This window comes from Tenrec ecaudatus, chromosome 1 (assembly GCF_050624435.1).
Source record: "Tenrec ecaudatus isolate mTenEca1 chromosome 1, mTenEca1.hap1, whole genome shotgun sequence".
Taxonomy (NCBI): domain Eukaryota; kingdom Metazoa; phylum Chordata; class Mammalia; order Afrosoricida; family Tenrecidae; genus Tenrec; species Tenrec ecaudatus.
The window spans coordinates 257,017,638-257,044,771 of NC_134530.1; the positions used below are offsets into that span (position 1 = coordinate 257,017,638).

Here is a 27,134-nt window from a genome sequence, read left to right on the forward strand (position 1 = left end):
GAGCCTTGCCTTTCTAGTTCTCAGGTCTCTTGCTTTCTGATGGTAGGACCAGGGTGCAGCCGCCTTAGCCAGTTCTCTGCTTCAGCTGACAAAGCTTACTTTCTGCAAGACATTTCTGTGGAGAAGCCACATGACCAACCCTGATGCAGCCCTGGGTGCTGGAGCACCTGTGTGGAGACCCCTGCTAGCGCTGAGATGTTTACACATTCACTGACTCGGTTTTCCTCCTGCAGTCAGCATCATTGCGTGTGTTTTGTGAGATGGAGGAGGACTTTGTGGAATTGGTGTTGGACAAGTGGACTAATGTTGGACTTGTGGGCTCGGGCAGCATTGGGTTAGGATGTTTTATTGATGTGCACTTACCCTTTATCTAAAATTCTCTCTCTTATATATGAGTTTCTGTGGATTTGTTTCTCTAATGTACCCATACTAACACAGGTGGTTCTGTGTCTTTGTGCTTGTGTTCTGTTTATCAAGCAATAGCCAGAAAGAGGGAAGAAAAAACCTGCAAGAAGGGGAAAAAGCAAGAAGTGGTTGAATTTTTATATTTTTAAATGTCCTCCATCCATGCAACAACTTTAGCGTTAGGCTACTGCCATGCGTTGGAACCGTTGCTGGAACTGTATACTGGAGCTGGGGCCAAGTGGTAAATCACAGCCTTTGCCTGTACATGTCTGAGCTCAAACCTGTGACCTGTGTCACCTCCTGGTCTCAGGGCCCTGTGGGAAACTTGGTATGATTCAGCCTCCTTTAATTCTCTTCCTGTATTGTGCAGCAGCTTTCACTCATCTTCTTAGCACACATACCTTCCCTTAAGATGTGGAGGGAGGGGTACAACTAACCTCTCAGTGGATTTAATTGTATCCTGGGTGTTCCCCCATCAACCTGGCTCGTATAGAGAACTCAGGCTGGCCCATTAATTTCATGATTGGGTTGTTCCATGCTGTGGCAGGGGCTGCCTGACTCATGATTGTCCAGGTGATATTTTGCTGCTTCTCTTGGTCTTTCTGTGTTTTTCACCCTCAACTTTTCTGTCAGTGTTTGGTCCCTTTATTTTTCATTCCTGAGATTCAGTTCTCTAGGTTTTTCCTCTGTATCTGTCTTTTCCACAGCTTTGTCGAAGAGGGCTCTGCAGGACATCTATTTAAGGTTACATCCTTTACTGGAAGTCCTCACGGCCTTTTCATAAATGCATTAGTGTCTATTTTCTTGTTAGAATATTTTGGTCAAGTGTTTTAACAAGCAGCAAAGCAAAAGCTTATCTCTACGTATCAAAACCATATGGCCAAAGTTAACTGATAATAAAATCTTAAAGTGAAAGACTTGATGACAATTAATTACTGAACGAATGCAAAGCTGGATGCTCTTGAATTCAATAGCCTCTTCAGATACATGGAGGAGCCCTGGCGGCATAGTGGTTATGAGTTGGGCTGCAAACCACGAGGCTAGCAGTTTCAAACCAGCAGTCACTCTATAGGACTAAGATAAGGTTTTTACTCCTACTGGGAATTAAGGTCTCAGAAACCCACAGGGGCAGTTCCACCAGTGGTTAGAGCGGTGGTTCTCAACCTTCCTAATACCGCAACCCTTTTACAACAGTTCCTTATGTTGTGCTGACCCCCAACCATAAAATTATTTTTGTTGCTACTTCATAACTATAATTTTGCTATTGTTATGAATAGGGCGACCCCTGTGAAAGGGTCATTCCACTCCCATACGGGTCGCAACTCACAGGTTTTGAGAACCGCTGTCTTAGAGGATTGCCGTGAGTCAGGATTGACTAGATGGCAGTGAGTTTTTTGTTGTTTGGCAGATAAATGAGTGAGAAGCCTGGAGCTATATTGTCCCAGACTTGGAACTTGCCAGTGTCTAAAACTGTGTGAGTCATTCCTTAAGATAAACATATATGTGTGTGTGTGTGCTACAATGGTTTTGCTTCTCTTGAGAACCCAACCGAACAAAGACACTCCTTTTCTCCTTTAGTTGCCCTACTGCCTTTCTTCAAGGAAGCGTCCTAGAGAAATCGCCTTCATTTTTCAACCACCTACTATATCTCTTAGTTAGCAATTCTCTAGACATTTGGGAAATATTTGTTTACAGACCGTAACAGTACTACTTATTCTATGGTTTCTTCTATTATCATACTTCATACTAGGGCCGACAAAGTCTTAAGAGTTCATAATAGGTCTAGAAACACTAAACCACCACCCAAAACCTGTTACTGTCAGTTTGATTCTGAGTCACAGTCTGGAGAGTTCAGAATAGAACTGCCTCGTAGGGTTTTAAGGCTGAAATGTTTACAGAAGCAGTCTGCTACATCACTCTCCTGCAAAGTGACTGGAGGTTTTGAACTGCCAGTGTGGCAGTTACATAATCTCCTGTCAACTTGAAAAGGAGTGGAGTCTAGTCTGTCAATTATGTTGCAGCTTGGTGACATCATTTGGGAGGCGAAAATGGAGATAATTAGCTCACTGGAGGCCAGATGCAGACTCACTCCCTTTGAGATATTCCTGCTGACAAGACACTTGGAGCTACACTAGAGTCCTAGAGCTGGATTTGCCAGGTGGAGACTCCTGCCAGCATTGAGATGCTTCTACTGCCATGGACCCGCAAGACTTTCCACCCGCGGGACTGTGATCTTCCTGCATTTGGCATCATTGCATGTGTTGCATGAGTCTCAAGAGGAACTCATGGGTGACTATCAGATTTATGGGCTAATATTGAACTCATGGAATTAATTTGGACTGGGATGTTTTATTGATGCATAATTGCTTCTTTATAAAGCTCTGTCTTGTACACATGAGTGTCTATGAATTTGTATCACTAGTCAATCCTGACTAACATAGCCAGTGTTCAGGTTAATAGCCTATCACGTAATCAACTGGCTCTATTTTTCTGCAGGTTTTGTCTGTGCCATCTCTGGTTTGTATTGGTTTGGTTTAGCTCCAATACTTATGTTAACACAAAACAAGTTTTAGAGATAATACCGTAGATTTCAAAGACATTTCTTGCTTATAGGAGGTTCCTCTAATTCAGGGGTGGGGGACCTTCATCTGCCAAAGGACATATGTATAATTCATGGGCCACAGAAAATTGTTGGTATGTGTCATGAAGTCAGTTCTGACCAATAGCAACCCTATGAACAAAAGAATGAGATACTGCCCGAGTCCTGTGCCATAATTGTTCTCGTTTGAGGTTATTCTTGTAGCCACTGTGTCAATCCATCTCCTTGAGGACCACCTTTTTTTTTGCTGCCCCTCCACTTTACCAAGAATGATGTCCTTCTCCACAGCCTGGTCTTTCCTGATCACATATCAAAGGTATGTGAGACAGCCTTCCTATCCCCTTGCCTTTAGGGAACATTCTGGCTGTACTCTTTCCAAGATAGCTAGCTGTTTGTTTCTTTGGCAGTCCATGGTACTTTAAAATCTTCTTCGCCAACACCATAGTTCAAATGCATTGATTTTTGTTCTGTCTTCCTTATTCAATGTCCAACTTTCACGTGTACATGAGGCCATTGAAAATACTACAGCTTTGGCCAGTTGCATCTTCGCCCTCAAATTAACCTCCTTGCTTTTCAACACTATAAGAGATCTTTTGCAGATTTACTTAATTCAATGTGTAATTTTATATTTTGACTGTTGTTTCCACGAACACTGATTGTGGATCCAAACAAAAATGAAATCCTTGACAATCTCAATCTTTTCTCCATGTATCATGAGGTTGTTACCTACATTGAGTTGTAATCCATACTGAAGGCTGCAGTCCTTGATCCTCATCAGCAAGTGCTTCAAGTCTTCTTCATTTTCAGCAAGCAAGGTGTGCATATTGCAGGCTGTGATCAGGCCTTCCTTCAATCCTAATGCTATATTCTTCATATAATCTAATTTCTCTGAATATTTGATCAGCACACAGATTAAATAATTATGGTGAGTAGAAACAACCCTGATGCACACCAAAATCAAATATTAGCCTAGTATATTTGGTCAAACATTAAGTCAACTCACCTATAATGGCTGGCACTGCTTTTCTTTGGTGAAGTGTGCGACAGTAATGGCAGGCTGGTTGTTCCCAACTCCTGTTCTAAATGAAAGCACTCCTCTTCTGTGTTCCAGGCACTCTTCTTTCCTCATCCAGAGGAAGTCTCCTACTGGCAGCTGGAATAACTTTGTATTCAGTTATTTTTTCATGCAGAAAAGAAAGGGAATAGGCTATGTAGGAAACCAAAGATGAGTCTATTTATAAAGCTAAGAATTCCCGAGGATCTTGGTGGGAAGGTGATTTTTATTTTAATTTATGAATTTTACTGATTAGGGAATTCAATGTCTGTAAGGAGTCCCATATATCATGTGCATATGTTAGGCATTCTCACAGTCACTCAGTTTTCGTTTAAATTAATGTTCTAAAGCTATTGGGAAGAGGAAATGCATAGATCAGTAAAGCAGCACAGTAGGCTAAGGAAATTCCTGTCTCCTTCCTGGTTTCCAGCCAACTGCTTAGGTACAAACACTTGCTGTTCTTTTTTTTAACTTTTGCTATTCTTTCTGGGCCCCAATCACTTTGGTTCCTCTTCCTGTCCAATCAGCAGCTGCCAAATAGAAGCCAAATTCAGTACTCTGGGAAGTCTCCACCTTGCATATGAATGACTTTTTGAAACATGCAATGTCCAGGTTAATTAACATGGGCAGCCTTTTCCTTTTCTTATGCTGGCCAGAGACTTTTTTCTTTTGCACTGGCAGTCCTTCGAACTAGAATACTTTGACTAGGGTTATTTGGAATCTAGTGCTAGTAGCGCAGTCTCAGGGCAATGCAAGAAGAGCGAGGTCATGCTAGAGATAAAGTCAATCTTTCCCCACATTTTCTACCTTTGCAATGTGATGTCAAATGAGGCTCCTCAAAAGGCACGCCAACATTTGCTAGCTATTTTTTTCAAAGGTCGAGAACAGAGGTCTTGTGATCCTAGATTGGGAAGTGTTGTCTTTTTCCTATGGGAAAGGTCAGCTCATAGCTCCTCCCAGCATCCTCGAGGAGTTCTTGAAGATTTCTGGGAGATTCGAGAGGGCGGACAAGACCAGGGGGTTTCACTGAGGGTGAGACGTGACGTGCTCCCATCTTATTCGGCTCCTTTCTTGCCTCCCTGAGGCCGCCGACCGAGCCAGGGAAGCGGAGCGCAGGAAGGTTTAGGCCCCGCCCCTAACGCGCCGTTGACAGGAGAGGGGCGGGGACGTCGGGAGTGCTTGCCGGGGCGGGGCCTGCCGCTGGCGCCGCTGGAGCGACGCGGATGACGTGATGACGCGGCGCGCTCTGCCGCAGCCCCGCCGCCACTCTTTGCTCCGCCCACTGCCTCGGCCCCGCCCTCCGCCTGCCTGTCAGTTTCTGGCGGTCCGCGGGGCTGGGCTAGCGGAGGCCGCGGGGCCGCTGGGCGCCCGCCCCTCAGCCTCCGGCTCCTGTTTCTCTTGATCCCGCCCCTTCTCCTCCTCCTCTCCTTCCTCCCTCCCCAGGCAGCTCGACTCTCAGCTACTCCACGGGGCTCCGATTCCTTACTCTTGCCGAGCTCTCTGCCTCAGCTAGGCGATCCTCCTCACCGCTGCACACCTGAGAGGACATGGCACACGCGTGTGGCGGCTGCCCCAGCGCCCGGGGATCCGGGGATGGCGAAACGGTCAGGTCCAGGAAGGTGGCACTCATCACTGGCATCACGGGCCAGGTGAGTGAGGGCAGGACCCGCGCGCAGATTCCGTGCCTGAGGTCTACCGCCCGGCACACGTGCTTCTTGTTCCCCTTGCCTTCAGGAACAGTCCACTGCACATCCCGGAAGGTGTCTGTTACCAGAGAGATGGAAAAGGAAAGGTGGTTTGTGGGGAGCATGTTGCTTTTGGAGTTTGCCGAGTGCTTCTGGAATTTCTCTTGAATGTATGAGCATGCTTTCTGCACAGTGTGGTCCTCACACCCATGCAAGGCTACCCTCTCTCACCTGCTGACAGCTGACGAGTGTGCGTTTTTTCCCAAGTTGATGTAGGTACACTTGGAAGTTTGTGCTATGTAGCTCTGAGTATTGGAGCAGGGGGCAGGACACAGTTGCTTGTGAATGTGTATGGAAGCATCTTGATGTATCCGAGTGCTGAGTTCTGCTTACCTGCCCATGCTTTGCTGGCTTGCTTCTTCTTCCTCCACCAGATTTCCAGATGGACAGGAGAAAATAAAAGAAAGTAGTGCTATGGAGTCACAGATAAGGAACTGTTAAAAACCAAACAATAACAACAACACATCAACTCACAAAACTCTTTTTAAATCACATGCATTTCTGAGATTCATTTTCATATGTGTTGAAGTATTATGGATTTGCCCAAACATGAGGTAAGGATTCCATGAAATACTGGAGTGAGTTCATCAGGAGGAGCTGCTGGAGCTCTCTGGCCCAGGCTCACCTTGGCTAGTTTTGATAGGCATCTCTTACATGTGTGGCCACAAGTAGGGCCAGGGCATTTTGTCTTAGTAAGCTGTGAAGTAGGCTTCAAGAAGTTCATGGATAAATGGAATTAAAAGAATGGAACATTTCCACAAATGTTGAAGTCCCCTCAGATTGAGAATCACTGGTGATGACAATTTTGCGTAAAGATGTGCAACTGTTGGTGGCCAATACGAAGTGTCCCTACTCTGCAATAGAGACCATGATGATATACTATATTGCTTATTATATGCCAGTAACTTGACCAATACTACCTCCTTTAATTTCACAGTAATTTTTAAGGGAGTGCTTTTTATCAATCCCACTTTACAGATGTAGAAAATGAAAACAGTTTAATTTCCTTACAACAAGGAAATGTTCAATTTGAATTCAAACCCACCTGGCTCTGAAGTCTTGCTTTCTCAACCATTATATTATTCTGTCTCACAAGAAAATACTAATATGTTGTGGACATAGAGATACTAGGTTAATTGGTTTTAATTTAGGAAAATATGGTCTTAACTATGATGAAAAATTAACGAAAGAAAAGAACTGTTGTATATAGTTAAGGCAACTATTTTTTGTTTGTTTTTAAAAATCATCCGGGGCTCCTGCAGCTCTTATCACAATCCATACATCCATCCATTGTGTCAAGCACATTTGTACATATGTTGCCATCATCTTTTTCAAAACATTTTCTTTCTACTTGAGCCCTTGGTATCAGCTCCTCTTCCCCCACCCACTCCTAAATAAAAGTCACCTCTTAGGGCCCGACAAGTACTGGTTCTTGAAGGATGTTGGGACAAACTTCCAAGATAAGGACTATCTTAAAAAATCAGAACCCATGTGGTCCAAACTATATTAGATATATTAGATTAAAGAAATTGGGGTTTAGCCATAGTGTTCACATCATGCTAATTTGGGCCAGTCATTGAGGTTGTCACAGTTTTGTCATGTCATATTCCACAGCTAAGTTTGGCTGTTCCAAACCAGGAATGGCTCCATAGGGGACAATGAGGCTCGCTGCTCCTGCAAAGGTTTATCGTCTCCGGCATCCTAGAAAGGGTAGCTATGAGTTGATTTACTCAACAGCAGTGGCAAGAAGAGACTTCAGATTCAAGAAGATGGGGGTAGAAACCACTGTTGAAGTGTTACGGCCGTAGTGGCATGACAGACTCTTAAATGAGAGTGATTATCTACAACTGTAGGGCCCTGTTGGCGGTGCGTCTCAAGGTTGTACAGCTAATCTCTGTCTGACTCTGGTACATGGAATAATCCTTAAGTGAACTGGAATGTAAAGGATTATTTCTCTTAATAGGCGCCTTATTCTAGCATTCTCCCTTCCACGTGTGTGTAATTAAAAAAAACATCTTTTAATCACTTGTAAAAATATACGCCCTGAAACATCTGCCCACACAACTTCCACAGTTTTAGCTCCAGTGACAGTGATTGCATATTTCATGTTGTATCCCCATTAGTACTACCCTTTTCAAACTATTCCACCACCATTAATATCAACGCAGTGCCTCGAAACAAAAATACTTCCCTTTCTTCAACCTCTGGTACCCATTACTAATCTCTGGCTTCCATATATTTGTTTATTTCACATAAGTTTGGTCACACAGTGTTTGCCCTTTGGGGTTTCCTGTCAATTCTTGACATCGTAGTTATTAATCATTTCCCAAAGACCTTTCCCTATTAAGTCACATTTTCAGGCTTTGCATTGCTGCTTTAGGTCCATGGCCATCACCAAAGTTTACTTCCATTGTCTAGTGATCCTTGTCTTACTACACCCATGGAAATGTTCTTTTGTGCTTTGAAAACTAGAGTCTTGTATCTCTTTCAAATCATTTTATGCTGAATGGCCTTCACAATTTTCATTTTTTTAAACTTGTTTAATAGCCTTTATGTTCTCAGACTATCCCTGTCAAATGCAGTTCCTGGAACATTCCTTATATTTACATTTATGCCATTCCTGTTGACTCTACAGGTAATACGTATTTTAATCTCTTGGATTGTGAAACTGCTTAAGATAGAAATCTCATTTTGAGCCTGCTACTTCCAACAGAGCTTTACCTTCTAGGCTTCCTACCATGCTATCTTCTTTCTGTGGGCACAAGAGGTATTTTTTGATCATTTACCATATGTCAGGCTATTGTTTGAGGTACTACTGGGGATATAGAGATTTGTAAGAAACTATTCTCTGTCTACTAGGATCTCAGTCTCTGAGGGGCTTAAGAAACATACATGAAAAGACAGTACAAAAAAGAGGACCTGATACAGAGGGCTTAAGTGGAGAGCAAATGCTTTGAGAGTGATTAGGGCACAGAATGTACGGATGTGCTTTATACAATTGATGAATGTATATGTGTGGATTTTGATAAGAGTTGTATGAGCCCCTAATAAAATGTAAAAGAAGAAGAAGAAAAAAAGAAAAGACAGTACATGTATGTAAAAAATTAGTATTGTACAATTTAGGCCCAAATACGTAGGTCATACCACCTTGCCTGTCATAGAGGCAATTCTGATTCATAGAGAGCCTATATAAGAAAGAGTGGAAGTGCTTCATAGGGTTTTCAAGGCTGCAAATCTTTATGGAAGCAGAATGCCTCAGTTTTCTCCTCTGGAGTGCTTGGTGACTTAGAACCATTGCCCTTTTGGTTATTTAATTTGCTTCCATAAAGATTTACTTCTAGAAACCCAAAGTGGGGGGTGGCAGTTCTACTTTGTTCTATAGGGTCACTATGAGTCAGAATCAACTTGAGAGCTATGGGTTTGTTTTTTGGTGGCTCATTTCCAAACCTTTGAAGACAAAGGAAGAAAGGCCTGGTCATCCACTTCTGAAATTTAGGCAATGAAAACTTTGTGGATTACAACAGATATTTCACTATAGTGCTGGAAGATGAACCCCCAAGGTTGGAAGGCAATCCACAATAGCTGCCACAATGGAATTGGAAACATCAGTGACCATGAAGATAGTCAGGACTACGATGTTTTGTTCTGTGATATATAAAGTCGCCAGGAGTTGCTGTTCACTGCAAAATAACTAAGAAGGATCTGTGTGTGGCACTGATATTAGGCAAGTGACTTTACTGCCAGATGGGGTGAGTTCATTCTTTACTTCATTAGAAGAATGGTACCTCCCCTTCATATTCTTAAGAAAATAATAATCTATTTATTGAATGTAAGGAAAGAAGTTAAGGACATTATTATTTGTCTTTGATTTGCACGGGGAACCTATTATTTAGTGGCAGAAGTTTCCATATGATTTGAAATCAATATCAGGAGAAAGTTGGTGTCTGATGATCCTTATAAATAGCAAGTATGTTGCAGAGTTTGGGAATTGGTATTCTCTCCTCATAGAGCATTGTGAGCTGTGGATATTTACTGTACATCTTCATTACTCTGATTTGTGCTTGTGGAATGAAAGGTTTGGCATCCCTAGAGATGAGAAAAATGGCTCGATTACTTTCCTGTTTGGATCAGATTATTTATTATGTGCTAGCAAGGTTTTTCTACCGTTATAGCAGATAATTAATTAGTTGAGCCCTGGACCGAGGATCAGTAGTGAGGGTTTTAACATGTTAGCTGTATAGACTTAATTTTTCCTGATGTGTCTCTTCAGCTGCAACCTGAAACAATTACTGGTATCATCAGGCTGGGTCTTAGCCCAAAGAACTACATTACAATTAATTATGTTAATTTTAAATGTTCCACAAATATTTATGTTTAACAGTGCAGTAATTTAATGCCACTTTAAAATAAGATCAGTAGGAGAATTTAAAAAATCAATGAACTTACTTTTCATGAATTTAAAATTGTGTGAACTGAGAAGTTCACTATGAGTTGAGCTCGACTTGATAGCAATGGGCTTGGTTTCGAGTTTATCTAACTTGGTGGGTATACCACCTGAAATTATTTTTTTAACCTTTGAAAAATTGTGTGTGTGTGTGTGTGTGTGTGTGTATAATCATTTTATTGGGGGCTCGTACAACTCTTTTCACAATCCATAGATCCCTCGATTGTGTCAAGCACATTTGTACATTTGTCGCCATCATCATTCTCAAAACATTTGCTTTCTGCTTGAGCCCTGGGTATCAGCTCCTCTTTTCCCCCTTCTACGTGTAGAATCCTTCAGCCGTGATTACATTCTTTGAGTTAAGTAACCATTTTCATCTTTCTTTCCTTGAGTTGTTCCTTCTCTTGAAACCTAAGCTCACACTGTCCCCTGAGTTTCCTAGCTGATCTTTTAAGCTGCTTGATTCCATGTAGATAGTATTTTTAAAGGACACAATGCGGAAGGCAGATATTGTTTGCTAGTTAAGCTAAACAGTTGTTGGTTTTTTAAAAAGAAAATCATTTTATTGGGGGTGCATACAACTCATCACAATCCGTACATACATCCATTGTGTCAAGCACATTTGTACATTTGTTCCCCTCATCCTTTTCCAAGCATTTTCTCTCCACTTAGCCTTTGGTACCAGCTCCTCATTTTTACCCCTCCCTCCGTGCTCCCCCTCCCTCATGAACCCTCAATAATTTATAAATTATTATTACTGTCTGATGTCTCCCTCCATTCACTCACTTTTCTATTGTCCATCCCCCAGGGAGGAGGTTATATATAGATCTTTATAATCTGTTCCCCCTGTTTTACCCCACCTTCCCTCCACCCTCCAGGCATCGTCACTCTTACCACTGGTCCTGAAGGGATCATCCATCCTGGATCCCCTGTGTTTCTGGTTCTTATCTGTACCATTGTACATCTTCTGGTCTAGCTGGATTTGTAAGGTAGAATTGGGATCATGATAGTGCGGGGGTAGGAGGAAGGAAGTATTTTAGAATTAGAGGAAAGTTGTATGTTTCATCGTTGCTACACTGCACTCTGACTGGTGGTCTCCTCCCTGCGACACTTCTGAAAGGGAATGTCCCATTACCTACAGATGGGCTTTGGGTCCTCAATCTGCACTCCCCCTCATTTACAGTAGTATGATTTTTTGTTCTTTGATTCCTGATACCTGATCCCTTCGACACCTCATGATCACACAGGCTGGTGTGCTTCTTCCATGTGGCCTCTGTTGCTTCTGAGCTAGATGGCCGCTTATTTACCTTCAAGCTTTTAAGTCCTAAGATGCTATATCTCTTGATAGCCAGGCACCATCAGCTTTCTTCACCACATTTGCTTATGCACACATTTGTCTTGAATGATAGAGGAAAGAACTAGGAGGCAAAAGGCATTTATAGAGGTATATACATATATAAATATATTTATATATGATGATGGGGAAATAGATATACATGCATATATTTATAGGTTTAGTATTAAGGCAGCAGATGGATATTGGGCCTCTACTCAAGTACTTCCTCAATGAAAGAACACTTTGTTCTAGTAAATTGGCATTCCATGATGCACATCTTCCAGACATGATCGCTGAAGATAAAGCATTTCCAGACTAACCAGATAGATGGTGGTCAGTTCCATGAACCGTGTGCATACTCACTTAGTACACATGAAAATGAGTGAGTGAAACCTACTTGGAAGATTATCTAAGATAGCTGATTATCAGGTAGATTCTTACAGTGGTGCACTTAATCTTTGGTTAAGCCAGTAAGCAGTTTGCTTGCCAAATCATGTGACTTACCACAAATAATAATCCAATTATTTATGTAAATTTAATGATTGAAATTTTAAAAAGTTCAAGGTATTATTTTGGTCCTTAATTATGTTGAATTAAGTCATATAGAATTGAGGTTGGATGATATTTGATTTCCCTCAGTTCATTTTCCTTCCTAAATACTGTTTATTTTGTTGGCAGAGCGTACGATTCTCACTATCTACATGTACAAGGATGAGTCAAAGTATTGCTACTAGGTTCCAGCTCATACTCGCATGGGTTTATTTCAAACAAAACACGTTTGCACATGCCTCTGCAATTGGGAGATGGCAGCTGACAACTTCTCTCAGTAATACATTTGTCTGAGTTTTTTTATGGTGCCTTCAAGGGGGAAACAAACAGGAGATAAAAGAAGCAGTCCAATCAATCCAGTTCCTTTTGAGGCTTCTGATGGGCAAGTTCATTTCAAGGTAGAAAAGTCAGCTCAGAAGGTTATGGTGACTGATTTTAGGACCTCCAAAGGGGTAATCTTGATAGATTTTTAAGAAGGAACCAATATAGTCATGGGGGCTTATTATGAAAAATTTCAAGGAAATTGAAAACTGCATTGGTGAGAAAAAGGCCAGGGAAGTTACACCAAATAATTTTTCCCATTGTGACACCTGCCCAATTTTTGAGAGTAGTAAGGACTGTCCTATGAAATTTCTATTTGGAAACCTGACTCAATTCATGGTGCTACAGCTCTGCTCTTGCCCCTTGGCACTTTTTTTTTTTAATTCCCATAGCATAAACTCAAACTCAGGCAAACTCACTGCCATTGAGTCAATGCTGACTCACAGTGGCCCCTGATGTGGGTTTTTGAGAGAAAAACTGTTGACAGATGTAGGAAATCCAGCCTTTCTCCCACAGAGTTGCTGGCGATTTCGAACTGCCAACCATGAGGATTGGATCCCAGTGTGTAACCCCTGCACCACCAGGGCCTCTCACCCATAACATGAAGGACATATTAAAAAAACATAATTTTAATCCTTCAAAGATACCAAAATTGCGTTCCTATCTGGTGTAAAGAGGAAGGAATTCTTCAGGGAAGGATTAGAGAGATGGAAACATTGCCTTTAGACGTGTATAGACCTAGATGCTCTGTTGAGAACAATAGCTTCACATTTTAATATTTTTGTTTAATAAAGGTTGCTATGACATTTTAGCAGTGCTTTCTTACCTGGATACAATGAGGGATACAGATTATATTCTTTTAGTTATACAATCATTCTTCCCTCTTTTCCCCCTGAGTTCACCTTCCTTCATTAGCATACAATTGCTTCTCCCTAGGGTTCTTATCTAATCTTTTGAGTTGTCAGTTTGAGGCCATATAGATAATAATTAGAGGAGCATTATGCTCATAAGATACCTTAAGGGGATATTTTTCATTTATGATTTAAAGATCATCTCAGAACAATAGTTACCAGGGATTTACCCAGATTCCATGGCTCCTGAAATTCAAAATTGTTTTTGACATTTTGCGCCGTTGACCATGATTCATCTGTGAATTCTTTGATCAAAATGTTCAATAATGGTAGCCAGTATATTATCCAGTTTAGTTTTATGGCAACTCACTGCCATTGAGTCAATAGCATTGAGAACTGCTCCTTGAGTGTTTCTAAGACTGTAATTCTTTACGGGAGTACATAGCCCCATCTTTCTCCCCGGAGGAGCTGGTGGTTTTGAACTGCTGAGCTTGCACTTAGCAGCTCCATGAGTAACCATTATGCCAGCAAAGGGCGCCTTTGTTTTATGGTAAAGGAGAGATAGTTATTCGTGGATGCAATTAGCTGCACATTTCATATCCTCTGATTCCTGACTTTCTTTCTTCTCTTGCTCCAGGTGAATAGAGACCAAATATTCTGCTTTGGGTGCCTGTGTGCAATGAACTAGGAGATAAAACAGAAGTACTAAAATGTTATTAGGCCCATGAAACTTGATCCTAAACTTAAAACCCAAAGAACCAGATCCATAGTGTTTATGTACATAGTAGTCTCAGCAGAACTTTTCCCTCATTTTGTAAATATGTCACACAACTTTTGCAGGTATGCAACTTTTTAGAGGTGCACAACTTATGACCAGCAATTATAATAACCAGCTGTGCTTCCTACCCTTATTTCATGTGATCTTTCTATCACTGCTAACCCTACTTTTCCTTTTCTTTTTGCCCCTGCTAGCTGCTAATAAACTTTGATCTCTATACCTTTGCCATTGCTTATCTTTTTATGTAGTGAAGCTATTCAATATTTGTCCTTTTATGATTGGGCTATTTTGCTCAGCATAATGTCAAATGCTACCCAAATTGTAGTATGCATCAAAACTTCATTACTCCTACTGCGTGAGTAGAATGCCATTATATATATGTAAACATACATAATTTTTGTTTCTCCATTCACTTTGTTGACATTTAGGTATTGGCTATTGTAAATAGTGCTGCAATGAACATTGGTGTACAAGTCTCTGCTTCTAGCCTCTTGGATATATATACATACATATATATGTGACTCAGGAATTCCATATATATATATTCCACATATGGAATATATATATATGGAATTCCTGAGTCATATGATGTTTATTTTTAGCTTTTTGAGGAACTGCCATACTATTTTCCACAACAGTTCTTCCAATTTTCATTCCTATCAGCAAAGGGTAAAATTCCAATAATCCCACACTCTTACAAACTTTTGTTATTTTCTATTTTTAATCTTAGCCATCCTAAACCACTGCCATTGAGTCAGTTCTGACTCATAGCCATAGTCTTGAAACAAACAAATTCACTGCCATAGAGTCAATTCTGACTCATAGCCACCCTGTAGGACAGATTAGAACTGTCCCGTGGGTTTCCAAGAGTGTAACTCTTGACTGGAGTTGAAAACCTTGGTCCTGAAGAGTGACGAGTGGATAGCAGGAGTAAAATGGTATCTCCTTGTGGTTTCAATTTCCATATCTCTTATGGGTATCGATAATGAAAGGTCTATTCAAATCTGCTGTATCCCACAGCACTGTTTTTCTTTTAATCTATCTTTTATAGTTCATTGCCGTGGCCACACAGAACCCATAGACAATCCTCATGGTTATGGAGTTCATTAGGGACGTTAACAGGTTACAATACAGCTCAAGTGAGAAATGCTCAGGGTACAGTATCTGTTCTGTCCATAGGTAGGCCTCTTTTTGGCTCTCAGCCCCTGCCCTGCTCAGGGGATGTTACAAAACTTTTGTGGGGCTGCCAGGAAATACTCAAAGGGCAGACCACTCCTCTGGCACCCATAGGTCAGCCTCTTGTCCAGAAACCTTCAGCTTTTCTTGCTCCATGGCCAAGAGAACTGAAGACGTTTCAAACAAAATTTGTACACGAAGATTCATAGCAGCAATATTCACAGCAGCTGAACATCCAACTTTATGGTTGGTAGGCAATTGCTTACACATTTGTACCACTCAAGGACCCAGATGATCTATGTTTTTGTTGTATTTGTTGCCGTTGAGTTGGTTCCGCCTCTTAGTGACCCCGTGTGCACAGTCTAACTGTTGCACACGGGTTTCCCTCCGTGGGCTCATCGTATAGCTGCTTCAGAGAGTTTTCGAGATTGTAACCTTTTGGAGGCAGATCGCCAGGCCCGTCTTCCTGGGCGCTTCTGGAATGGGCTCAAACCACATACCTTTTTGCTAGTAGTTGATCCCTTAGCCATTCTCACAGCAGTTTAGCTGTACTTCCTCCAAGACAGATTTGTTTGTTCTTTTGGCAGTCCATGATACTTTCAATATTTGTCACCACCACTGTAATTCATACATACCGATTCTCTGGTTTTCTTTAGGAATAGCAAATTACTACTGACAACCATAGTCACTTCATTAAAAAAAAAAAGAAAAAGACATTTAGCACCTTGATATGTAAAGAAAGGCATGTGCTTAGAATAAAGAACAGTCCCCAATTTATAAATCCACAATGGGACTGAATATTTGAAACTATGGCTGTCTGGGAGAATCTGCATTATTGGGCTGTATGATACTTGATCTTCCTGATGTCCTTTCAATATTGAGCCCAATAAATGGGGCTTGGTAGACATTAGTTAATTAATAGTTTGAGATTTCATTTTTTTGTCATTTCCTTTGGCATGTTAGGCAGGCCCAAGGCAGTTTCGGTAGCTCACAAAGAAGGCCAGTGAAAATGAATCAAGGTGGGAGCGCCCGTTAGTCCAAAGAGCTCTGTGCCTGCAGCTGTCCAGGCATCAGTGTGTGTGGAAGGGATATGCAAATCACTGCTATGCTGTTTCATCTTCAGCTGGGAACTGGAAACTGAAGCCGTTTTGGGAGCTTCTGGGTGGTGACAGATCTTGTAGTTTTGAACAGGAACTCTTTTTTTTGGTCACCTCTTTATGGTGTTGGCTCAGTCACCCAACTGGTTTTGGGAGGTTGATCAATCCAGGGTGAAAAAAGAAAGAGACTTAAATTTATTGGGTGAGTTTCTCAGTGGTGGTGGGAAGATTTGGGGGAGTTGCTTTGAAGGGGTGTGATAATATATAATGGCTTTTGCAGAGAGTTTTGCTTTTCACTTTGGGGTGTCAACCTGGGAAAGGAGAAATGGGGGGAGTTCAGAAAGTATTGAGTTGCTTCTTTTTATTTTTCTTTCATCGTTTTTGTGGACTATGTTGTTGTTGCTGTTGACTTGCTTCTGACTCATGATGAGCCCACAGTACAATGGCTCCATTGGGTTTTCAAGGCCTTAGCCCTCTGGAGGCTTCTCCCCAGGCCTGTCTTCTGAAGTGCCCTGAAGTGGGATCAAACCGCCTACTGTTAGGCCCATAGTTGAACACTGAACCCTTTGCACTACTGTGTCTTTATCTATCTATCTATCTATCTATCTATCTATCTATCTATCTATCTATCCATCTATCTGTCTATTTATGTATGCCTGCTTTAGTTTTGTGAGTTTGGCTCAAATGATCTTAGCTTACTTGGTGTTTTCTTTCCTTTTTTTTTTTTTTTAAGCCCCGTGCATAGAGGGCTCAAAAAATTATGTATCTCTTTCCATGAAAGTCCCTACTAAAAGGAACAAAGGTTTGCACCACAAGGCAAAACAGGAGCATAGGTGTTTTCTTCCCATTGATATGTCTTTTAATCTTTATTGATGTTTGAACATATGGCTTTTAATATATCTAAACATATTCAAAAGTTTGTACTGTTGTCAGACTGTGTATTATGAGGACTTTGAGTTTAGTTTCTGGAAAGAAGAGTGTTTTAAAAGGAATTCTTTTATTTGATTAGGCTAATGATTGGAAGCCAAACTGGTGCTCTTGGAAGTTTTCCTTGATAGGGGACCATAAACCAAAACCAACTCACTACTTATAGCAACAGAGTAGAACTCCCCAAATGGGTTTCTAAGACTTTCAAATCTTTCAGTTGCAGATAGCTTCATGTTTCTCCCACAGAGCAGCTGCTGACTTTGAACTACCGACCTTGCCTTTTGCAGCTCTAATGGGTAGCCCACTATGCTTAGGATTGAACCCAGAAAAACCTGAAATCACCACTTAGTTCTTTAAACAGTGCAAATCACCTACCATTTATAGTCTTAAGTTTTTCTTCTCTCTAAATATACATGTTAAAAGGGATATAAATATATTTCTAGGATAAAGTCATTTATAAATTTCATTAGCTTTTAAAAGTAGTTTACAGTGTACATGATAGAAGCAAGAATTTAGTAGGACTTTGGCTAAAATACTGCCATCAAGTTGATTCCGATTCATAGTGACCCTATGGGACAAAGGAGAACACTGACTGGGGGTTTCTGAGGCTGTAAGTCTTTATGGGAACAGAGAGTCTCGTTTGTCTCCTGAAGAGTGCCTGATGGGTTTGAACTGATGACCTTGGTAAGAGCCCAACATGTAACCCACTGTGCTAATGGGGTATACATGTCATCATCCCTATGGAAAATGGCCTTTTCTGAACCCACTCCTCTCATTACCTGCTGGAAAGAGTTTCTTATTGTACTACGTGGTAGGACTTGGTAGTCATTTCCTTTGATCCCTAGCTTACCATGTGCTGACAGGTGCATGCTACTTCCTTTTTCACTGTGATATTGGTCATTAGTATTAGTCTGTAGCAAACATTACATCCGGATGCAAGCTGGGAAATATAAAGGTTGCAAATGACTCATTGTTTGCCTAGAACAGTGCAGGGCCAGACAATCAGCTCCTGCATACAGCTGCCCTTTACTTACTAGAGAGAGAGACTAGGGAAAGGCCTAGAAAAGTAAGTGCCAGGAGGGTGGTGGACTCTGTACCACTGCCCCTAATCAGATTATTGCTCACTTCTGCCAGTCTCTGAAATTGTGCAGACATACCTCTTTATTCATGTCTCTTTGTAGCCAAGTTTTAGTTCTGTGTCTCTGTGTCTCTTTGTGTGCCATTTTTTTCCATTTGCAATTTGGGGGTTAATAACCTTATCTACCCAGTAGCTGACCATGGTATTTTCAGTTGCCTCACATGTAGGTGAAAGTGGGACATTGACCCAAGAAGACTGAAGAAGAATCAATGCATTTATGTTGTGGTGCTAGAGAAGCATATTGAAAATACCTCGGACTGCCAAAAGAACAAAGAAAGCTGTCTTGGAAGAAATACAGCCAGACTGGCCCTTAGAGGTAAAGAGTTGTGAGACTTTGTTTCATACCCTTTGGCCATGTTCTCAGAAGACATCATTCCCTGGAGGACATCGTGCTTGGTGAAGCAGAGGGCAATGAAAACGAGGGAGACCTTTGGCAAGATGGGTCGGCCGAGTGGCTGCAACCATGGGTTCACACGTAAGAGCGATTGTGAAGACGGCACAGGATCGGCAGTGTTTCATTTTGTTGCACTTGGTGTTGCTGCGAGTGAGGACCACCTCAAAGGCACCTAACAACAAACACGAGCCTGGTAAGATAAGGATGGAAAGAGATACTGCATGCTAATTACACAGTGCCGTGGGAGTAATAAGTACTCATTCTATTTCTGGCTTAAATTAACTGTGCTGCACATGAATCTACCTGGCCCAGTGTTCTTTTCCTGAAGACATGCTGTCATTTGACAAAAATACGCAGCACAGTCTTTTCTGCATGTCCAAATAAGCATGCGCTTATAGAGGTGCTTGGTGGCCCTCTGCAAGTGCACTGCCTACTGAAGCATTCTTTTGAAATCAGCAGTCATTCTGAGACACATTGCAGAATAGGAAATATGTTTAACCGCTGGTCCTTCTTGCTCCTGTAAATATAAAACCCAAACCAACCGAACACATTGCTGCTGAGTTGATTCTGACTTACCGTGACCCCAGCTAGGGCAGAGTAGAACTGCCCCATAGGGTTTTCTTTATGGAAGCAAGCTGTGACAGCTTCCTCCTGTGGAGCAGCTGGGGGCTTTGAACCAAGCACCTTTCAGCTCTTAACTGTGTGCTTAATCATTTGCCACCAGGACTCCTTTTCACTTTTAAATGAGGAGGCCTTGGAAAATTCATGGACAAATTAAATGAAAAGACAATGGAATTTCTCCACACATTTTGTGATGGCCTGGAAGATGTCACACAGTGAACACCTCTTTGGTATATACTCATTACCAAAGGAACCTGTTAGGTTTCTCTGATTGGCTTCTTCTGAGGAAGAAGTCACACTGAATCCTGGTTTGTGATCCAAATGAGTTTTATAAAGGATAGAAGAAGTTTCAGGTTCTACGTTTGAGAACACGGGCACCCTCAGGGCACTTCACACCCACATATGGAGACCTGAGTCCAGAGAAACCGCAGTTCTGCTGAGGAACAGCTGGAAAAGAGCCAGGTGGGCTCCTGATTCTGACTTATCAGGATCCTCCCCTGGGAGTCGGGGTTGAAGGTACTGGTTGACCCCATTGGCTGAATTAAGCACACCTGGCCTAGATTGGGGTCCTCCCAGGTGTACTGGCTTCCTGTCTCAAAGGCCTAAATTTGTGCATGCCCTCTAGCCTTTATCGGCTTCCAATTTCCTGTAAAGGGGAAGGTGGGCCTTAGCATGTAGACTAGAGGGACAACCCCGAGTTTTTGCCTCTAGCTACTTAACAAACCTATTTCCCCCCAAAGTAGCATCATTAGGTTTTTGTTTGTTTGTTTTTCTAGTAGAGAAGTAGTTAGGTTGCAAATTAAAAATGGTTTCCGTCTCTCGGCACATTTCCAGGATTTCCAACATCACAACCCTCCAGACAATATCATATTATCTGAGTTTACTGCCCAGAGGCACGGATCCCCTCTGACAGCAGTCTGCTCTCCAGATTCCTATGATGAAAGCCGAATTAGAATCGTTCAGCATCTGGTAGTAGGGACAGGCAGTTCTAGGGCTCCAAAAAGGCTCCCAGAAAAGTGCCCTCTATGTTTAATTATTCCCCAGTCTTGGGGTCCCCTTGCAGAGCTCCTTTTGTCACCAGGTGCACTGTTGTGCCTCTTCCCCTCACTATTACCGGTTACTCTTCCCATGAGACCTGAATACAAAAACAGATTCACCGTGCCTGGTAAAATGTTCAACCAGCATAACTTATGTCCTTATCTTACTTGCTTGCTTGGCACCTGTTGTCAGTGGTACGTGCAGTTTTCGTCTCCCTTCACCCTTTGCTAGTTTTCCTTCCACCTTTTCCTCATTGTCCCATTATTGTGCCCATATTGATAGGTTAGGCACAGCTTCATCTCAGCTTCAGGATTTCCATGTAGGTATTTTATGGGCACTTCTTATTCTGTATGTCTGACGATGAATTTGACCTCTCAAATTTGTCAGGCACATTTCTTTGTTTTTCCCACCCAAATTCAAAGCCAGACTATAGTCCCTTTGGGCATCTGAAATCTTGGAGTCGCTCTTCGTGTCCTTATTGCAGGTCCTCTTGATTTTACCCCACTGATAGCATTTAGGGAGTCCTTGTTGGTGCAGATACCCCTGAATGGATATCCAAATGGTTAACCCCTGAACGATTAACCCCAGATCTGGAGACTCAAGTCCATCCAGAGGTACCGCGGAACAAAGGCTTAGTGATGTACTTCCCACAAACCAACCATTGTTAACACATGGGATTGCAGCAGTCTTAGTCCACTTGGCGGCAATTGATTTACAAGTTAGCATAGCATTAGTACTCTCCTCTGTTTTCCCACTGTCAGTCAGTCAGTCAGTCAGTTGCCTGGCCCTGCCAGCTACGGTAAGCCCCTCCTGCATAGTCTTTGTGACTCAGCCTTTTCTATCCATTAGCTGTCAGCAAGGTGAGACTGAAAGGAAGATCTGAACGATATGTTCCTCCTTAAAACCCTCTGAAGAGGCTTGCTCTTGCACTCTGAAGAAGGTCCGAACACTTTCCTGGACCCAACCCACTGTGTTCTAGCACTTTCCAGCCTGAGGCACCTTAGCTCCTTTGTTTGCTTCCTCGTAACCCAATGTTTTGGTGCCAATTACCATGTTTGGAACGCAGCATATCTTTTCTCAACTGTACCCAGGCGCTCTTGCTCTTTTTAAAAATAATATTTTATCATGTTTAAGGTAAAAGTGTGCACAGAAAATTAGGTGTGAGAATAATTGCTTTTATAGAAATTTATTCAAGATTAGTCCTCGGGAGGTGGAGGATTAACATATCCCAATTGCCGGATTTTTGGAAAGTGCAACTCCAGTGTCCCCGATACCAACCAGCACTCCTCCTCTCAGTACATTGCATCTTCAGTTCTCGGTACTGCCTCACAGAACTCAGGAAGCTTTAAGGAAATGGCTTGTGGTGGTGGGTCCTGCTAACTCCCAAATTCAAAGTTCAGACATCCGTTTGGAGGATTCTTCTCAGCCTCAAGGCTGCGGAAGTTGGTGAAATGAGGTCGGGTCTCAACTCAAGTCCCAAGAGCTGGAGGTCAGGCAGAGGTAAGCCAGATGCAGCGTCCAAAGCCAGAAGCAAAACTATCTGAAAGTCCAAGCAGGTGTTTTTGCATTTCTGCAAACTGTCAGGAAGGGAAGTCACAAAAAGAATGGCTTTGGTGGAGATGTGGTTTTTGTCTTCTGTGGACCTTCTCTCTCTCTCATTGTCATTAAATCAGTTCTGACCCTATAGGACATAGTAGACCGTCCCTGTGAGTTTCCGAGACAGTACAGTTTATGGGAGTAGAGAGCCTTATCAGACTCCCTTCGAGCAGTGGTGTTTTTGAACTGCTGACCTTGTGGTTAGCAGCCCAATGCATAACCACTATGCTACTACCTTACCCCTCTGGTGGACAAAGGATTGTGATTTGACTCAACATCTATCCCACCTTAAAATATATCCTGTGTATTAGCTTAACAGAGAACTTTCTCCAGAATAGGTTTATAACCACCAGTCGAGAAGCTAGACTTTATAATACATCACAAAAAGGATAATAGCTCCAAGAAAAACCCCATCCTTACTGCCACTGAGTCAATTCTGACTCTTAATAACCCCATAGGACAGAGTAGAACTGCCCCTGTAAGTTTCTAAGACTAAAACTCTTAATGGGATTATAAGCCTCATCTTTCTCCTGAGGATTGGCTGGTGGTTTTGAACTGATCTTGTGGTTAGCAGCCCAACATGTCAATACTACACTATCAGAGTTTGGGATTATAGTCCAAAGAGTCATATTAAGTAATAACATTAATTGAAAACCCTACATCTCATTAGGGTTCCTTTGAACAATTTCTACACAAATTATTCAGTAGTGATTGTTTATATTTTTTCACAATGTGACATCATTCTTTCATTCTGTTCTTTTTTTAATTAAAAAATAATTTTAATGGGGATTCTTATAGTCATTCTGTTCTTATTGTACTGTTTCTAGTCCTTGAGTTTTCCTGCCTGCTAACCTTAATTAATTTTTTAAAAATAATTTGGCCTCATATGGAAGATTTTAACCATGAGCTTTTTATTCCTGAGTCATACTTGGGAGCCAATCTTTAATTTAGCTAAAAGGTGGCCGTAAGGGATAATTGTAGCTTAAGGTTTAAAGAGTATGTCAAGGCGATAGTCTTGGGGTACCTTCTAAGCTCAACTGGTCCAGGAAGTGTGGAATTTTAAAGAATTTGAGTTCTGTTTCACATTATTCTTCCATTCTCTTAGGCTTTAGATAGCTCTGATTAGCATGGTTGTTGGTGATTGCCAGGCACCATCTAGTTCTGGTCTCAGAGTTGGGTGAAGCTGTGGTGGTTTGGATAGACTGTTCATCCTCTAAAGTGCTTTGGTCTTTGATTTTTCTGGATCTTTTTCCCTTTCTCTTTTCCCCGCCCCCTGAATCAGTAGTTATTAATACACCTAATTCTCACTTCTCTGTTATCTTTTTTTTTCTTGGTGAATTAGTTTGTTGTCTTTCTGGGGTAAATCTTCATGGAAAATTATGGTTTGGAAAATATGGAATGCTTCATGAATTTGCATGTATCCTTGTACAGGGGCCATGCTAATCTTCTCTGTGTCATTCCAGTTTCAGTATATGTGCTGCTGAAGCAAGCCATCTCTACTATTGCTTAATACAACATTTTACTTTTAGGATAATAGAAAAAATTCACAGTCTGACTGTTTTGTGCATTAACAAAGTACATCTGGAAATGTTCCATGCTGTGGTGTTAAGACTAATGCTGTCCATGATGGTTAAGGTCATATGTGAACTTAGCTGAGCCATGATTCCAAGTGGTTTGCAGTTGTAGAATGATGTAATTTGGAAGTTATGAAATGATCTTGTCAGCATCCATTTTGTGATCTCATGTGATCATGCATCATTTTCCCATAATGGCAATTTTTGCATAACAAAAATGATCTTTGGAACCTAGCCAGATCAGTCAGTGAGGTGTGGGTGACTTAGTCTTAGAAAACTGCTTACAATATTGTAAGAACCTAGATAATACCACTTTGGGATATGGAGCTTACACTTTATTATCTATATTATGCTAGTTCAGTGAGTTTTCCCACAAGATTCTGATTCCAGGCCTTCAAACCCCAAAAAACCTTGTGAGGTGTTTGACTGTGTCTAAGAAGTATTTGTAACTTTGTCAGCTACCTAACTTATTATATTGAAGAAATGGCCACATCTGCCCTTCTCTGGCTTCCGAGGCAGGTTCCCATGAGTCAGAGGTCAGGCATGCCTTCACTCTCCATTCCGTGTTAACTCTGACAACAACTATCTTCCCCAGAGTTCTTTAAATTCTGTGCCTAGGTTTTATAATTCATTGCAGTGGCCACCAGAACCAACAGACAAGACTCACAATTATGGAGTTTATTAGAGAAGTTAACAGGTTACCGTTGTTCAGTCAGGGCAGGGTCTTTTTTGCTGTGCCCATAGGCAGACCTCTCTCTGACCCTCAGTCTTTTTGCCTGGCCTCTGCCCTGCTTAGGCAATGTCGCAAAGTTCTTTGGGCACTGCCAATAAATGCTCAAGGGCATACCATTCTGCTATAACCCTCAACTCAAAGGAACTCACTTCCAGTTCCAGGGCTCAAAAAAACTCGGGTCCCCCCAGTTAAGTGCTCAGAGACACCCCACTCCACAGACCAGTCTCCTACCCATAAAGCACTGAGCTTTCCTTCCTCTGTGGACTGGGGAGTCCTCCACTCATTCCATGCTCTGGCACCTGGTTCTGCTGCTGCCGGTGGTCCTCTGCCACTCATCTGATGTCAAAACAGTCTCCTGGACTAAGGAGGCTCAATGTGCAGCAATCTCAGGATCCAAAGGACATGCTCTACTCCTGACTTTTGTCTTATGAGATAGTGAGTTTCCCCCTTTCTTTTCTGAGATGGCTGACTTTCTACCCAGCAGAATGGCAATCATAATTAACCCTCTTCATAGTCACTCAGAGGTGAATCTTAAAAGCCAAATCAGGATGCTCCCCATACTCATCAGAAAAATGAAGATTAATAGTTACTCAGAGGTGAATCTTAATAGCTCTTACAGCTCTTATCACAGTCCACACATACTCTATCGTGTCAAGTACATTTGTACCTATGCTGCCATCATCATTTTCAAAACATGTTCTTTTTACTTGAGCCTTTGGTATCAGCTCAATTCCCTCCTCTTCCCTCCCTCCTTCATGAACCCTTGATAATTTATAAATTATTATTTTTTTCATGTCTTATACTGATCACTGTCTCCCTTCATCCACTTTTCTGTTGTTTGTCCCCCTGGGAGGGGGTTATATGTCCATCATTGTGATCTCCCCTCACCTTCCCCTTATCCTCCTGGTATTGCTACTCTCATTATTGGTCCTAAGGGGTTTATCTGTCTGGATTCCCTGTCTTCCAAACTCTTGTCTGTACCAGTGTACATCCTCTGGTCTAGCCGGATTTGTAAGGTAGAATTGGGGCATGATAGTGAGGAGGAGGAAGCATTAAAGAACCAGAGGAAAGTTGTATGTTTCATCGGTGCTATACTGTACCCTGACTGGCTCCTCTCCTCCCCATAACCCTTCTGTAAGGGGATGTCCAATTGCCCTCAGATGGGCTTTGGGTCTCCACTCTGCACTCCCCCTCATTCACATCAATATGATTTTTTGTTCTGGGTCTTTGATGCGTGATACCTGATCCCATCCACAACTCATGATCACACAGGTTGTGCTTCTTCCATGTGGGCTTTGTTGCATCTCGGCTAGATGGCTGCTTGTTCACCTTCAGGCCTTTAAGACCCCAAACGCTATATCTTTTGATAGCCGGCACCATCAGCTTTCTTCACCACATTTGCTTATGCACCCATTTGTCTTCAGTGATTGTGTTGGGAAGGTGAGCATCACAAGATGCCGGGTTATTAGAACAAAGTGTTCTTGCATTGAGGAAGTACTTGAGTGGAGCCCAATGTCCGTCTGCTACCTTAATACTTACCATATAACATATGCACATAGATCTATTTCTCTATCGTTATATATAAAGATATTTACATATGCCTGTATTTAGACCTCTATAAATGCCTTTGCCTCTTAGTTCTTTCCTCTATTTCCTTTTACTTTCCTCTTGTACCACTGTCGTATTTGACTTTCATTTAGGTTTCAGTAATTCCTCTTGGCTACATTGCACTTGATCAAGCCCCACCCGGCATCCTGTGCCCTCCTTGCCACCAATTTTAGATCACTTGTTCTTCTCTTGTCCCTAGCTTTGTTGGCACCCCCTTTCTTTTCTCCAGCTGTGAATAAGTGTTTCAATCCCACCAGCAATGAATAAGGATTCCAATTTCATTACTAGCATTTGTGGTTTTGTGCGTTTTGTTTTTTGTTGTTGCTATTATTGCTTGGCTTTTCTTTTTAATTAGTGCTGCTTTTGCTGGGTGGAGAGGGTATCTCATTGTCGTTTTCATTTACATCTGTCTAATGGCTAACGATCATAAGCATCTTTCCCTGTGTTTGCTGACTGCTTGAATGTCTGCATTGGTGATATGTTTCTTCATGCCCTTTACCCATTTTCAAATTGGAGCCCATGTTCTCATCTCTGCTTAGGTAATCCCCAAGCACCCTGTGGGACCCACTGGCTCCTGGCACTGCTGCCTGTCAATCGCTCAGCTCTCATAGGATTGCTGCAGAGAGCCTTTCTTGATCTTGCCATGTAATCAAGCATTTTGTCTTCTTGTTCCCAATTTACTAGCAATGCTGTACCCTTATACTGTGAGTACTCGTTACCTGTCTGTCTTCTTGAACAGACCAGAGATACCGCCCAAGCCTTTGTTGTGTTCACATTTACATTTTCACTGCTGACGCACCTGGTGGGGCCAACAGCCCTGTGGTAGATGAATGGCCCAAGGTCTGAGGGAAGCAGTATGAATGGGAGCCTCTGTTGCCAGGAAAACAGAAGTTAGGGAGTATTTTGAAATTGAGGAATCAGTGATCACATCACAGGGAAAGAGTTTGTAATCACCAGAGAGAGATTCTGTACTCAAGGGGAAGTGAGATGTGTGGTCAGATTAACAAGAAAGTCAGAGCAAACCCCAAGAGTGCCAAGACTCACACTCAGAGCATGATCCTTTCGGGCAGTGCCGACCTGCCATCTCTGGAGAACCTCACAGTTCTAATGTCGTGATTCCAGGGCAGTGCCAACACTGTCACGTAGCAAA

At 42.0% G+C, this 27,134-nt stretch overlaps 1 protein-coding gene and 1 non-coding gene across 2 annotated transcripts in view; one reads left to right on the forward strand and one right to left on the reverse strand.

The window, feature by feature from the left end:
• The first annotated feature begins 5,387 nt into the window (after positions 1 to 5,387).
• GMDS (GDP-mannose 4,6-dehydratase) overlaps positions 5,388 to 27,134 on the forward strand; it is a 685,335-nt gene continuing 663,588 nt past the window's right edge. Inside the window, exon 1 of the mRNA XM_075531631.1 lies at positions 5,388 to 5,707. Coding sequence (XP_075387746.1) covers positions 5,606 to 5,707 — 102 coding nt within the window. The 5' untranslated portion in view covers positions 5,388 to 5,605. The remainder of the gene's footprint in view (positions 5,708 to 27,134) is intronic.
• Positions 23,457 to 23,558, reverse strand: LOC142438231 (U6 spliceosomal RNA). The gene has a single exon (XR_012782653.1). It is a non-coding gene; the product is annotated as a U6 spliceosomal RNA (small nuclear RNA).